Source organism: Sturnus vulgaris, chromosome 15, assembly GCF_052056855.1.
Source record: "Sturnus vulgaris isolate bStuVul1 chromosome 15, bStuVul1.hap1, whole genome shotgun sequence".
Classification (NCBI taxonomy): domain Eukaryota; kingdom Metazoa; phylum Chordata; class Aves; order Passeriformes; family Sturnidae; genus Sturnus; species Sturnus vulgaris.
In genome coordinates this window covers 3,443,794-3,458,893 of record NC_142257.1, presented here as the reverse complement: position 1 = coordinate 3,458,893, position 15,100 = coordinate 3,443,794, and the positions used below count along the sequence as shown (strand labels likewise).

General features: G+C 47.1%; 1 protein-coding gene across 4 annotated transcripts in view; it reads left to right on the top strand.

Moving 5' to 3' along the window:
- Window positions 1–15,100, top strand: part of NSD1 (nuclear receptor binding SET domain protein 1) — a 59,751-nt gene that overhangs the window by 26,732 nt on the left and 17,919 nt on the right. For all 4 annotated transcript variants that reach the window (XM_088173935.1, XM_014875924.2, XM_088173934.1 and 1 more), the window contains exons 6-17: window positions 112–403; window positions 2,139–2,248; window positions 3,304–3,373; window positions 3,685–3,803; window positions 7,354–7,497; window positions 7,929–8,052; window positions 8,856–9,056; window positions 10,456–10,635; window positions 10,957–11,113; window positions 11,408–11,613; window positions 12,164–12,276; window positions 14,719–14,988. In XM_088173935.1, coding sequence (XP_088030061.1) covers window positions 112–403; window positions 2,139–2,248; window positions 3,304–3,373; window positions 3,685–3,803; window positions 7,354–7,497; window positions 7,929–8,052; window positions 8,856–9,056; window positions 10,456–10,635; window positions 10,957–11,113; window positions 11,408–11,613; window positions 12,164–12,276; window positions 14,719–14,988 — 1,986 coding nt within the window. The remainder of the gene's footprint in view (window positions 1–111; window positions 404–2,138; window positions 2,249–3,303; window positions 3,374–3,684; window positions 3,804–7,353; window positions 7,498–7,928; window positions 8,053–8,855; window positions 9,057–10,455; window positions 10,636–10,956; window positions 11,114–11,407; window positions 11,614–12,163; window positions 12,277–14,718; window positions 14,989–15,100) is intronic.

The following is a 15,100-nucleotide window of genomic DNA, read 5'->3' as shown; positions in this document are numbered from 1 at the left end:
TTTGTGGTTATTACTGCAGGGCTCTGGTCTCTGTTCTGTTCGTGGTGGCTGAGCGTTCTTGCTGTGTGCAGTGCCGTGAGGATGAATGTTTTCACCAACGTATTTCACCAGGTGAATTCTGTGGCGAGATCTGAATTTGAAGGAGGCATTCCTGCACAATGTAGTCCTGACAGAGATACCCAGCGAGGGCCAAGTTCTTTGGTTTCAACTCCATCTTCAACCAAAGAGTCCCCTCCTGTCCTTGAAGCAGAGTGTTCCTTCTCAGAACTAGGATCCCACTCCACTGATCCCCCTAATCAAGTTCCAGGAGGATCTTCAGATTTTCCAGAGGTGGTTCTGTCTTCCTCGGATGTTTCTGAAGTCTCTGCTTCTCCAGATACAGAAGAGGGATTCCTGAAATCAGGTAAGTGGCAGGTGGTGTGATGCTTTTTTCTAAGTGAAATTATCATGAGTTCAGTGGAAAGTGATGCTTGGAGCAGCATGGAAAGCTCAGTCAGTGACTGTTGTTCTGTTTGTTCTTGCCTTCCTTCACTCACTGACTGTTAATATGTTGAGAAGGGAGAGAGGGCAGGTGTGAGGATGTCCAGTGATCGGGTACTGTTGGCTTTCTATAGACGGTGGTGGTCCTTCTTAGATCCTGGCACAGAAGGCCTCTTTTGTCCAAATGAAGGAGGCCACAACTCCTTCTCTGAGTCCTTGCTGTCTGTGCTTCCAAACAGTGACATTCCTTTAGCTCGATGGTCTCTTGTTGCTATAAACCCCTTTGGATGAACATGGCTGTGCTGAGGGTGATGCACAGAGTCTCAGTTTCATTGTTCATGGAGTGATCTTTTGCTCTCTCAGGGAGCTGTAGCACAAAATTCCTTCTGGAAAAACTTTCTCCTTAAGAGATTCTAAGCATCTGTAGAAATTTTTGGAGACTTGTGTGAGCAGCAAGCCAAGACCTTGGCTGTCAGTAAGGCACAGTGTAGAAGGAGTGTGGTCTTAGGGGCCTTTTCCCTTTCCAGCAGTGTCAGTCTCAGAGTCTCCTTTCAGTATGTTTATTCTCTGATAGCATCTGAAGACCAGAGTTAAAGGATGTTCTGACTGTGCTAACTTGGAGGGAACACTGTTCCTAAAGGGCTTGTAGTCAAAAAAAGTAAACTAAGCAGGCAGATTTATGGTCAGTGGGAGGTCAGTTAGCCTGTCATGTGTGAGGGAAGAGGGATTGCCTCTGGAGACTTGTGTGTGTCACAAGGAAGTGGGAAGTTGGACAGGATTAAAGGAGGAAAAACTGAGTATGTGAACCCAAGATTTGAGTTGCAGGAGAGCACAACAGGCTGCAGCAGAGGGAGCAAACATCCAGTCTGCAGAGGTTGTGTAGCTCTTTCCTCTCATTTCCCCTCACTTCTTGCTGAAGCACACAGAGTGGGCAGAAGTTTGTCTTGAGGGTTAGGAGTGTAATGGATGAGCTGTGCCTACAGAGGTGTCAAAGGGCACAGCTGAGATTGTCAAAGCCAGCATATGAATAGGGTGGGATGGGCAACAGGCTGTGTCTGTGAAGTGTCTGCACTCAGCATCAGCATTTCCTGGTTCTAAGTTTATGCTGTTGCCAAAATTAGTGAAGGAGCCCAGGTCTAGCAACTTACTATCTCCCGAGGGCCAAGGTAAAGCTTGAGTAGGAAATAGTGCAGGTTACACGTCGTTTTGTTGGGGTATCTTTTCTCAAATAGGTTTTACCAGGATTGTGATCTTCAGCCTGTTTACTACAGCAGCTGGTGTGAGAGGTGTAGGAGTATAGGTAAGGCTGTGTCAGTGGTAGGACTGGCTTATGCAGATCAAAGCGTTGGGGAAATTACGATGTGAATTGTGCTGCCAGCATGTGTTACCTGCTGGCAGTGAGTTCACAGCCTCTCTTCTGTGGGTGGATTTTTATATTACATATTGAGGTGAGCCTGAAGGTCATGGCAGACTGAGGTCTGTTCTTATTGAAGTTGTACAGAAGCAGGTAATTGGCATCTCTGCCCTAGGAGCTTATGATCCCAAAGACAGGGTGAAGCAGATTGTTTTGAACAGTTGGCTGATATTTACTTAATGGTCTTAATCTGATTGAAGACAAGAAAACCCCTGTTTATCTGATGTGAAGGGTTTCATTGCAGGAAACTTTGAAAGCAAGCGTCAAAGGAAGCCCACTAAAAAGCTCTTGGAATCCAATGACTTGGACACTGCCTTTATACCAAAGAAGGACGAATGGACTCCCCAAAAGAAGGTACTTTGCTTCCAGCTCTTTTGAAAACCCAAAAGAAAACAGGCATAGACAGCAGATCCTGCTAAACGAGACAGTGCAATGGGATGTGGTTTTTTTATTGGCTGCAGCCCAGGAGTAAAGGTCCACCCTTCCCAAAGGTGCTAGTTGGTGTGTTATGATGAAATAATCCACTGTCCCCCACCCTTCCCCACTTGTAATGGGGTCTAAGTAGTTTTGGCTTAAAATCTGCTTTTTTAAAATTGATTTATATGGAAAAAGGAGTCATCTGGGGAGGTATGAGCAGAAACGTTCTGCACAGAGGCTTTCTGTCATGTTACTGTGTAGCTTGAACTTAAACCTAAGGCTTTTTCCTTTTCAATCAGATTTCCTCTGAGCCGTTTTCTTTATTACCTGCCCAGGTGAGCTGGTGAATGCACGTAAGTGCAGAACTTGACGCAGGATAGAGCCTTGAGGTGAATCAGATGTATGATACTGTGTTTGGTTCAGATTTTTAAAGAAAATGGTGTTCTTCTCCACTGAATACTCAATATTCAAAGACATGGTTTGAAAAAAGTCAGCTTGTATTTATTTCAGATCATGTACCTGCACAAAACTTGTTGCCACTGTTCCTAAAGTTGAGTAATAACACTTTTTTCCTTTTTCTTTCACTGTGAGGCACAGTCTTAGTACAGTTATCACCATTGCAGTAATGTAGAGGCCAGTGTATTTCAGTCTCAAGGTCTGTAAAAATGTAAATTCAGAAAAGAGTATCTTTTCCCAATACCTTACAGAGTATTAGCAGCCTTTTTTTGGAGAGCACAGGAAGCAGTGAATGATGCTGATGAGCACAAGACACATCAGACTCCATATTCCTCCCTGCCCAGAGACCGACTTTTACATGTGTGATTTATCACACACACAAAACAAATATTTTCTTGTAAGATCTCTAATGACTGATGAATTCATGACCTGGATGGTAAATTAGGTGTTGCAGTCATTCCAAAAAGGTTTCACAGCTGAGGAGAGTGTGCCTCTGTTTTCATGTGGTGACTTGATTCTCTCTTGTGTGTTCGTAGGGCACTGGCCCTTCAGAGAGTGACAGCTCTGAGCTCTACTCACCAGCCCACTTCCAAGACCTGGGAGAAGGTAAATGAAGACAGGGATGGCAGGGTAGACGGTTGTGGCATTTGGGTCAGTGCCTTTGGTACTGTGTGTGTGTGTAAGTGCTTGGTGTTCTGGGTTCAGCAGCCCAGCAAAAGTTGCTTAAACCAGCATGAATTGGTGGTTCTTTGCAACTGCCTGGAGGCTGGTATTGCCCCAGCCTTTAGGCCCTCAAAGAATATAGGACCCAGCCTGAAGCTGTCAGAAAGGTTGCAGCACCTGCAGGTGCTGGTGTCACCTGCAGCAAGGGAATTATTTCTGCATTTTCCTTGAATGGTCTTTCTGTTGCATCCCAGCTTCTGAAAAGCTCTTGGAGAAACAGCGGAAGCGGAAGAGACAGCGCCATACCTCTGCTGCCGTCCATTCCAAGAAGGAGAAAAATGAGGAGGGGCTGGGGGAGACCCCACACTCTGAGGTACTGTTGGGTCTTCATGTTCTCATCCCTATAATCTGTTTGCTACTTCCCAGGGTACTTGGCAGAGCCTAAGCCAGAGGCATCTTTTGGCCTGTCGTTTGAAAATTTGTCCCACTGATGCAGCTGCATGAGCTGGGCTTAGGCTGAAGATACCTCCTTCATCTACTAGCTATTTTATAATGATGCTTAACTCAGCCTCTGTTTTCAAATTGCTACTCAGCTAATTCTCTGTGAGAGAGACTGTTCTGAATTCATGGAACCGAGTTTTGCCTGGCTTCTTGTTTTGCACCTCAGAAAATCAAACAGCTGTAAAAGGTCTTCTCTGGGGTGGGACTCTTGCCCTTTCACACACCAGTATGAAGCACAAGTGCTAGACTGGACTTCAGCCCCTTCTGCTTGCACCTGAACACCAGGATGAACCAAGAACCTCATTGGAGGGGCTGGGGGGGACTGTCCGTGACTGCTCGCAAGAGCCTCTGATTGCATTCTGCCATCCAGCAGAAAGGGATAACTTGGGCAATTCCCTCAACTAAATATTAGCAGGGTCAGCGTACAAATATCTCTGACAAGCACATTTTGCCTTTTAGGAATGAGCCAGTTATCAGCAAGTGTAGGGGAAGCAAGACTTCCTGGGAGAGGCAGGACACCTCTGGGCCTCTCGCCATCGCCTGTCACTTCCAGTGGCCCAGGTTCAGCAGCAGGCAGGATAGTCAGTATGTATTTCAGGAGCCAATTATAGATAAATATTGTTATATTTGTTGTTGTAACAGAGTTTACAGGAAAACATGAACTTCACACCACTTGAAACAGTTCCAGCCTTCCCTGTTGCATTTTGGAAAGGGCATTCCTGATAAAGTTAACAAATTTGGGTAATAACCCTTGGTCCTTGTAAGCTTTCCTGTGCTGGTGTTAGTGTTCTTTTTGAAGTGTGCTCAGCTGGACTAATGTTTTAAAACAACCTGTACAAATACCTTTGCCACTGCTGGGCAGGGGCAGTTAACATTGTCTGCTGTACCCACTGAGACAGCAAATTTTCTGTGAAAAGAGAGGGCAGTTCAGAGCAGCAATGAGCCATGGTTCTGCATCCTGCACCCACTACTCCCTGCAGAGGAAACCCAGTCTTAACTGCCTCCAGCTGTAGTCATCTGTGTTAAGTACCAGAAGTCAGGTACGGTGTAAACCATGCAGAAAAAAAGTCAATGCTTGGCACCTTTGCCAGCATCCCTTTCTGTGTGATTGTGTCTCTTCAGCTGCTGTGGTGGGTGTTCTTCCCCTGGCTTAGGTGAGTGCTTGGGTTCTGGTGTTTATTGGAATTCCCTGGAGACGCAGTTGTGCTTTCCTGTGGAATTCAGACCATGCTGGTCCCTTAGTAACTGCACACACTGGGCAAGGAACTCCACTTTGCTAGAAAAGATACATGGTCTTTGGATACAGCACAGTGAAGCCTTGGATCCCACTGCCTTCCAAGAAAAGAGAGCAGAGGAAAGCTTGTCAGCCTGGGCTGAGCTAAGCTGTTTTCTCTGACCTTGCCCATCTGTGGAGCCAGGAGAGCAAATTTACAACATCGGGGCAGTAAGAGACTGACGGAATGGGATGGAAAATGCTGTTTGAAATGGTTGTCAAGGTTGTGAGCCAAGGTCAGGCTGTGCCAAAGAACAGGTCAAGCTTTGGGATTGTGCCAGACACAACAGCAGGGATAGTTCTGGAAGACCTGGGATGAGCCCTTCTTTCTGTAGGAGGTATGTAGTGTTGCAGTGCTTGTGCTGGACAGAGGAAGGAGGGGAAACAGTGACAGGTCTTTGAGTGATGGCCTTGAGTGGCAATGCCCTTTTCCGTGTTCACAAAGGATGGGCCTTGCCCATCCTGCCTAGCTCTGACATCCCTTCTCTGTGCAATTCTGGGAGCAGTGTTAGAACAAGCCTGTACTTTGTAAGGTATGTTGGACTGGCAGTAGCCTGTAGTTGGGACTTTGCTTTTTTTTACTTTTTTTTCCTCAATAAAGTCAGTGTATACAATTCATCTTTGTATTGTGTACTTCAATATACCCTCAGTGCATCTGTGCATCATTGCTCCACAGAAGGCACATGGCTTTAAAGTGTCCCCAAATAAAATCATTACACTTCATTCAGGGAATAGGGGAAAAAACCAACAGTTCCAGGCAAAGAAAGCATCATTATCTGAGCAGAATACTAGCTCCTGGTTTTCTAGCTTCAAACTTTAGAAGATCTTTATGTCCTTTTTTTGCTCAGATTCAGAATGTGTTCAAAAGGCATTTAGTTCGGCTTACAAGCTTTAGTAGCACCACAGCTCAGACTTTGTTATACAGAAAGTGGTGCAAAGCTCCCTCTCGTGATTGTTAGCTGGACAGCCTGCACCAAGCAGCCCTGGAGGTATGGGAGTGATAGCTGCTGCTTCTGCCAGCATTTTGAATGCCTCACAAAATCTCTCAGGTGTACTATTTGTGCACGGGTGTACAATGGCTACAGCTTGGTGACCCAGGGAGGAACTGGCAGCTGTGCACTCAGATCACTCAGCTACCTGCAGTGAGCTGGCATATTTAAAAGTGGCGGAGTCCTTAAAATGTTCTGGCTCAAAGCACATAGCTGAAGGCATCACTTTGGTGCAGTATTAATGGTCCTTAAATTGTACCTTCTCTGGAGTGGCAACGGGGGCTGGTGAGGCCACTGAAGTGTTCCCTAGACCTCCCAAGTGGGCTGGAAGCTGGCAGGATGGTGTTTCCTAGCTCACTGTTGTCTGTCCTGACAAAATCTGTGTTGCTGCTGCCGAAGGTAGCTGCGGGACAGCTGTATTTTGTGGTAAAAACAAGTATCTCTAGGATACCTGCTATTCTTCCCTCCTAACAGTGCCTGGGCAGGTCCCATGGGCACTGTTGGAAGCCTCATGGCAGGATCCTTGAGTTGGCCCATGAGTGTGTGGTTGAGCCTTTATCATTTAAAACCCATCCTCTCCCCAGGATGCTCTAACCAGTGGGTGTTATGGGCAGTGCTGTACAGTGGGAGACTCACACAATGGGAGACTCCACACCTCAGTCAGGATGGGGTGTAAATGCCCTGCTGTGCTGCTTCTTTTGGGCTTGTCTGACCTCATCCCAACACAGACCTTGAGTACCTCTGTGTCTCTATTTTACACGAGTTAGGAAAAGCTAAGTGTAGAGGGAAAATGTAGTTCATTTAGTGTGTCACAGGTGCTATGAAGATTGAAGTTTTCATTTGTGTTTCTAGTGCCAGTAGATACTGGGATGCTTCTGACTTTCTAGCCTAACTGATTTGTTTCCATTCAGGGCTGACTCCTTGCTCAGAGGGGGGTTATCCACAGGAAGATAATTGTGTTGACTGTGTATTTTTAATCATCTAGTAAACTAAATCTTTCCTATCCTGTAAATCTTTTGGTGGAACTGCGTATGTTCTCTCCAGGGTGGGTAACACACAGATCACCTGCCAAACCCATTAAGTGCTCAGTGACTGAATTCGTAGTTTCCAAGTCAGGATAGGTGCTACTGACAGTCCTAATTCTAGTTTTCTCTTTAAAGGGGGAGACATCGATTCATGGGACTGCTGCAAGCCCCAAAGAGGGTCATGAGGAGGGGTCAGAGAATGACCATGGAGTGCCTTCGTCCAAAAAGATACAGGGGGAGCGTGGAGGAGGAGCAGCTCTCAAGGAGAATGTGTGTCAGGTACTGTTCATGAAGAAACCTCTTTGAAGCTATCCCACTGTAAAGTATTTTTGTTTAAGTTCTAGGACACACTGGTGCCCCAGGTAAGCCCAGGTAGCCTCCAAGTGCTTATTGTAAAATTAACCAGCTTTTTGTGCTCTCTATCAAGCATTTCTCCTGCAATAGCCTTTCTTCCTCTGAAAGTTCACAGAGGTTAGGGAGATGTGACCAGTGTAAGATACATTTTAGCCAATGTAAGATATCAGAGAGTCGATGGTAAATGGCAGTGGTTACACACAAACTACCAGAATTAACGGACCCAAGGAAAATGTAGCATTTTTTTCCCCAGGGGGTCTGAGGTGGCATTTCCAGCCAGCACGGGGGGTTGCTGCAGTCTGGGATGCTGCAGGGAAGAAAATTGCTCAAGCTGATACTGTGTTTCTTTCCCACAGATCTGTGAGAAGCCAGGGGAGTTGTTGCTGTGTGAGGCGCAGTGCTGTGGTGCTTTCCACCTGCAGTGCCTTGGGCTCTCCGAGATGCCAAAGGGCAAATTCATCTGCAATGAGTGTTCCACAGGTAGGGCAGCTTCTGTGAGTGCAGGACTGTGGGCTTACCTGGTGCTTCCTTGACTGGAGAGGTGTGCCTGCTCTAGGGCTGCTGAGTAGCTCTCAGTCCTCAGATTATTAATTTGATGTCTGATAGTGACTTTCTAATTAGAATCGTAGAATCACAGAGTGATTTGGGTTCGAAGGGACCTTAAAGATCATCAAATTTCACCCCGTGCCACGGGCAGAAGCACCTTCCACTAGACCAGGTTACTCCAAACCCTGTCCAACCTGGGCTTGAATACTTCCAAATGAGGCATCCACAGCTTCTCTGGGCAACCTATGCTAGGGCCTCACCACTCTCACATGGAAGAATTTTTCCCTAATGTTTAATCTAAACATACTCTTTGTTTATTTGAAACCATTAATAAGGGTTTCAAATATTTACCAGCCTTACTGCTGATTCAGATTTGGTGTACAAAGAGGTGAATGTCCATCATATGCTGGGAAAAAGACAAATTCTTACCTGGGACTATGGAAAGGGTTCTGGTGGGGAGGAGGATTCTTTTTCAGGCTGGAAAGGGGAAAATCTCAAAGTAGGGTTATTGATTTTTTTTTAATTTTCTTTTTTTCCCTGGCCTGAAGTCCCAGCTATAATAATATTTATTTTGATTTGGAGTTCTACTGCCGGCCAGACCAGCCTGGTGCAGAGACCTGTGCTCTGGGATGGGTGCATCAGGCTGGGAAGTTGTGCTGTGCTATTAGGCAGCCTGGTGACAGCATCAGGTCCTCATTTAACCCTCCTGTGTGAGCAGTGCATTGCTCTTTCTCCAGGGGTCCACACCTGCTTTGTGTGCAAGAGCTGCGGGGAGGATGTGAAGCGGTGCTTGCTGCCCCTCTGTGGGAAGTATTACCACGAAGCCTGCATACAGAAATATCCGCCCACAGTCATGCAGAACAAGGGCTTCCGCTGCTCCCTGCACATCTGCATGACCTGCCATGCTGCTAACCCAGCAAACATCTCCGCCTCTAAAGGTACCCGAGTCCTCCTGGGTGGTCTGGGCGGTGCAGTCACCTGGTTTTTCTTTGTTTCACGTCCACCTGGTTGACCGGTTCCTTACATTGTTGCCTTTGTGTCCTTGCCACAGCTCTGGCTGTGTTGGCTGGGGAGTAGCTGTTCCTAGGGGAGTGGAAGGGGTGGTGTCAGAGTGTGAGGCTCCGCAGCACTCCCCATGGTCGGACATGGCAGCTGGAATGTTCTCAGGCTGTCCAGAGGCTTGGATTCCTGCACGCCCAGCCTTGCCTCAGGCCTCAGTGGGTTTTTGAATAAATCTCGAGCTGTACAGACATGCTCATGTTTCTCCCACCTGCTCCTCACTGTGCCAGTGCTGCAGATGGAGCCTTGCTTAGCAGCACAGGCTGTCAACACAGCAGCATCAAGAGCAGCACAGGGCAAACGATTATATTGTTCTGCTTATCCATTTTTTTCTATGTAAACTCCCATCTTGTAGTGAAGACACCCTTGGGCTAAGCTTCCCAGGCAAACGTTTGTTTGAACTGTTTGTAGCAATACCTTGACCTTTATCTCACATGATCAAACTTAAAACTCTTCTGATTGCCGTGCACATTTGCTTCTAAGACTGCCTTTCTTTAATCCTTGGTATCTTAAGACTGCTGACAATAAGACCAGCTCTATTTTTACCCTCAGAGTCTGTGTCAAAGTTGGTTTTTTTGCCCCCATTTATCAGTATTTGGTATAGAAAACAGCACCAAAGCCAAAAGCCTGCAGCCCACAGCCGGCTACTTCCCCACTGAACATTTGTTGACTGGCTGCTGCTTCTCGGTGGTCACATTTACCCCTTTTCTCCCACCTCTTCTTCCTGTTTATAGTCTGCTGTGAGGAACTGAAAACGGGCTCTCAAAAACCTCACATAAACTAGGCCTGTAGGGAAGTCTGAATTGCCTGGAAGTTCTGGAATTTCAGGGTAAAATCTGATAAACAAGAGGCAAGTGCTGGTGTTTTCAGAAGCTACATGGATTGATTTCATTATGTGCAGCTAAGCACTTGGAACACCCCGTCTGTAATTACTGTCCAAGCTGATTTAGTAATTATTTGTGTATGATAGGAAGCAGTCCCAGTCTCTGAACTCTTGAACTCTTTCTGCATGGCATGCAGGACATTTTTCACTTCTAAATAATACAGTTTTATCTATGGTATACGTATTACAGATTTTTAAATTTTATATATATGTAGTTACATTAAATAACTTAATAGGAACCCAGTGAGTATATCACGGGTGGTCCATAAAAGTTAAAGGTCGGCTTCCTTCTCTGAAGCTCATTTTGAGCTTAGGTATGAGTAGAGCGTAGTTTTGGTAGGAAAGAGTGGTGAAAAGAGTAGGAAAGCGAGGCTCACTGTGCTGTTTGGTGGCAGGTCGCCTGATGCGCTGTGTGCGGTGTCCTGTCGCGTATCACTCCAACGATTTCTGCCTTGCCGCCGGCTCCGTGGTCCTGGCCTCCAACAGCATCATCTGCCCCAACCACTTCACTGCACGCAGGGGCTGCCGCAACCACGAGCACGTCAACGTCAGCTGGTGCTTTGTCTGCTCAGAAGGTGAGATGGTCAGCGATGGGCTGGCACCAGGGAACGCCCTGGCAAGAATTCATTACAAAGGGCAGAAGCTTTTCCCATCCAGAATGTCCTAATGGGAACTGCAGAGAACAGGCTGCCTCCCTATCTTTCCATATTTAAGTCCAACTTCAGGTTAGCACCTTTTCTGGATTCTTAGAAGTGTTCTTTTTTTATCATGATTAGGGCCCAGCTTTTGAAAATGGCTTGCAGGAGATCATCATTCCCTTTTTCCAGGTCTGTCTGAAAATGGGGAGTGCAGGGCCTTCTGCACAGTGACTGATAAATTCCTCCTTCTCTTTGCAGGGGGCAGCCTTTTATGCTGTGAGTCGTGCCCGGCTGCGTTTCACCGTGAGTGTCTAAACATTGAGATGCCAGAGGGAAGCTGGTATTGTAATGATTGCAAGGCAGGCAAAAAGCCACACTACAAAGAAGTAGTCTGGGTGAAAGTTGGGCGCTACAGGTAGGTGAAGATAGAACAGACTTGTCCCCATCCCTTCTTCATGCAGTGCTCATGGTGATAGAGGTGAGAAGCTGCTCCTCTCTGCAGGGTTCATTGCAGCAGACCTCTGGCTTTTTTACATGCACATTGCTGGTAAAATGTGAGCCTTCCTCCTCCAGTAGCCTCTTTTCTCCCCACCAGCCTTGCTGGTAAGCCCTCACACACTTTTTCCCACGTCTCCATGCAGTAGCATACTTTTGAGGTGACTGGAAGTGGGGAAGCCAGATGTTTCATCTGCCCTTCCCTGTGTTGCAGGTGGTGGCCAGCTGAGATTTGCCATCCTAGGACAATTCCTGTCAACATCCAGAAAATGAAACATGACATCGGTGAGTTCCCTGTGCTGTTCTTTGGCTCCAAGGACTACCTGTGGACCCACCAGGCTCGTGTGTTCCCTTACATGGAAGGTGATGTCAGCAGCAAAGACAAGATGGGGAAGGGCGTGGATGGCATATACAAAAAAGGTAACTTGTCTTCATCCAAGGAAGTACATGGCTCTTCCCTCTTCATTCCTCTTTGGAAAAGTGTCATTTTTGTAGCAGAGAAAAGTGTCTTCTTATAACTGAAGTGAAATTAAAGTTGTAGAATGAGCTGCTGCTTATGTATCATCCAGCATGCTCAGAGTGTATGTTTGACTCCCGGAGAGGGAGAAGGGCCTGCAGATCTCAAATGTTTGTCCAGCTCTGACATAATATGTCAAAATTCAAGTGAGCTGCTGCTGTGTCAGCTTCCCTCTGTGTAATACAGTCATTATCTTGATATAAAAGTGCACTTGAGAGTTGTGGATGCAGTTGCCTGGCATCTCTGCCCAAGAGAGCCGGCAAAGATAACCAACAAATGGGAGGCTTCATCACCCATGGGCAGGCCCCTGACTTTAATTTCTGCACTTCCTTGCTGCATTGGCCTTTTCTTCACCCCCTTCTGTTGATCCTTGTGAGCACTGTGTGGACAGTGTCTGCCCAGTTCTGTGTGAGCAGAGGGAGTTCTCATAACAGAGCCTGTTCTCTCACTTAGCTCTTCAGGAAGCTGCTGTGAGATTTGAAGAGTTGAAGGCACAGAAAGAACTGAGACAACTTCAGGAAGACAAAAAGAATGACAAGAAACCTCCTCCCTACAAACACATCAAGGTGAGGGGAGGTGGTGGGGGGCAGGTGCGGAAGAGAAGTCTTGAGCTGTCGGTGCAGGTGATTTACAGGTATTCAGAAACATTTCTGATGTTTGGGTGCCTGGCTGTTCTTGAAGGTTTCTTTGATCCTCTTTCCATCCTCAGCAAGCTGGGCTGCAGTAACAGAGGTGCTCTGATTTGCTGGAAAAGATCTGGTCGTGTCTGTGCTGTCCATGTCAGTTGTGTTGTCTGAAGTGTCTCTCTACCTTGAGAACTCAGGGGAGAAGGCTGGTAATGCTCACTGAGGTCAAATGCTCCATGCTAGTGATGGCAAGGTGGGCAAACCAGGTGGTGCAGGACAGGAAGTGGTCAGGGTGCAGTGCAGCAAGGCTCTATATGGAAGTGGTAACCCACAGTATCTTTTATCATCTCTGCTATTGTTTTATATCTCTTTCTGTATCAGTTGATAACTGAACAGAAATACTGAAGCAGGTGTATAGACTGCAGTATTGACCCTTTCTGAGTTGGGGAGCTATTCATGTTAAGGGCTATTATTGTTATTATGAAGTTAGAATTGGAGCAGCACTAGAAGTCCTACAATATGGAGGTAACTTGAGAGGAGAGCTGGGGCCAAGCATGTGCCTGAGAAGTGGATCCCAACTGACCAGAAACCCATTGACTCAGAGACTGTGTTCTTTTTTACTCCTGTCTGCGCCTTCCTTTTTTAATGCGGCAAAATATGAAAGCTTAACTGGTTTCTGGCACTTTTTTTATCTAGCTAGGATTTTTAGGCAGGCAGGTATATCCTGCATGAGTTACTGTGTGTAAGGAGCACAACTGAACGCTGTGGCAGCAGCATGGGCCTGGCAGCTTCAGTGGAGGAAGTAGTTTCTCATTATAGCTATTTTTAGGCCTCTCTGGCCACAACATGAAGGAACTTTGGAAGCAGTTTAGAGCCTTTGAAATACCCTTCTATATAAATAATGACGGTTGTGGTCATTAGTCATGGCAGCTTTTCTGAGTTCTGGGTGCAAGCTGTTTGTCTCCCTGAAAGCAAAGCAGTTTGCAAGGGCAGATGGTGACCTGGAGAAGGCTTTAGGGTGGAATAGTTGAAGCTGGTTGTGTCCTCTCCTTCTAAGGAGATCAGCACCTCGAGTCCATCCCAAGTAACAATCACACAAGAGGTTGCTGCAGTTGGGATCCTTCATCATGTCAGGCTTATGACTGGTCCAAACATTGCCCTGTTTTGGTATTTTTCCAGCAGTGCCTCAAAGAGTAGGGCAAGTGTGCTAGGCATGTGTGATGTGGAGTGGCAGTGCCAGGGCACTGACAGTGGTGGATTGAGACTCTTAATGAGGTGATGAGTCTGGGTAAGAGATGGGAAGCAGCAGAGGAGAACCTGAGTGACAAGAAAGGTTGGAGGTGGGATGCAGTTCTAGGAGGAAGGTGGGGGAGACTATGTTGAAGAGATTAATGGGGAATTTTTGCAGGGTTTGTGTTTAAACAAAGAGTAATCAGGACCAGGTCAGCCTCAGACAGGCTGTCAATATGGAAACTCTGTGGGTGGGGCTAGGTAACTTATACGGGGCCTGGAATAGTTTTGCTAAAATCTCTTCCTTTAGTGTTCTGAGAGAGGAGAACGAGACAGTGGTTAACCCAGGGAAAGAACAGCAAGGAGCTTTTCTTCAGTGTCTCTCTCCAAAGTCTTGACTCTGTTGCCTGCTTTTCAGCGTTCGCTGCCTTTAACCAAACCCCAAGGACGCAGCTCATGCCACAGACACGCCAGTCGCTTCTCCACCTGGTGCTGCGCTCTGCTTCCTTCTGGAGCGGTTTTTAGAGAGCTCCTTGGCTTAACTCTGAGCTTCTCTTTGGGCCTTCCAACCCCAGCCTTGTCTGGTTTGGCTTCCATTTACATCTGCAGGACAGTTGGGTAGGGACGTAACTGCATGGTAGGCCTTCTGTCACAGATGTGACAGCTGAGAGCACAAACAAGCTTGAAGGTAACATTCAAAAAGCAGGGCAGTAAGGGAAAGCTGAGGAAAAGCACCTGACACTCAGACTGGAAAATGTGCAGTTTGATGCAGAAAGTGGTTTGGTGCTGATCACAGGGATGGTGTGTGCCAGGCAAGAGCACTGGTCTGGGCACCTGAGCTGGATGTTGGCTCAGTGATGATGGGAGGGGGACACTTGGCAGCCTCTCACGCTTTCAGGGTCACAGAATACACACTGCACCAGGTGATGCTAATGGGGAACCTACATCCTCCTGAGTTCTTTCCTCTAACCTTCTGCCTCTTGAAATAGTATTCCCAGAAGTACAGCTGTGCCTGTACTTGTGTCCGTCTGCCCCTTGCTGTCACTGAGTCACTGCAGCCTGTCAGCTCTTAGGCAAGGGTGTGGAGTATAGAAGTGCCTGTCAGGGTAACCTGTAGCTCCCAAGAGCTCATGTCCCTCGTGTGCATTGAAGGTGAACCGGCCGGTGGGGAAGGTGCAGATCTTCACTGCAGACCTGTCCGAGATACCACGCTGCAACTGCAAACCCACGGATGAGAATCCCTGCGGCCTGGACTCAGAGTGCATCAACCGCATGTTGCTCTACGAGTGCCACCCCATGGTGTGTCCTGCTGGGGAGCGCTGCCAGAACCAGTGCTTCTCCAAGCGCCAGTACCCCGAGGTACAGATCTTCCGCACGCTGGCACGAGGCTGGGGCTTGCAGGCCAAAACAGACATCAGGAAGGTACGTACTCTCCTTCCATGTCCTTTTCTCTCGTCCCTTCTCTCTTGATCACTCGTGGTTTGAAAACTGAATTTGAAGAAGACTTCTTGCTGTAGAATGCCATTTAGAAAAA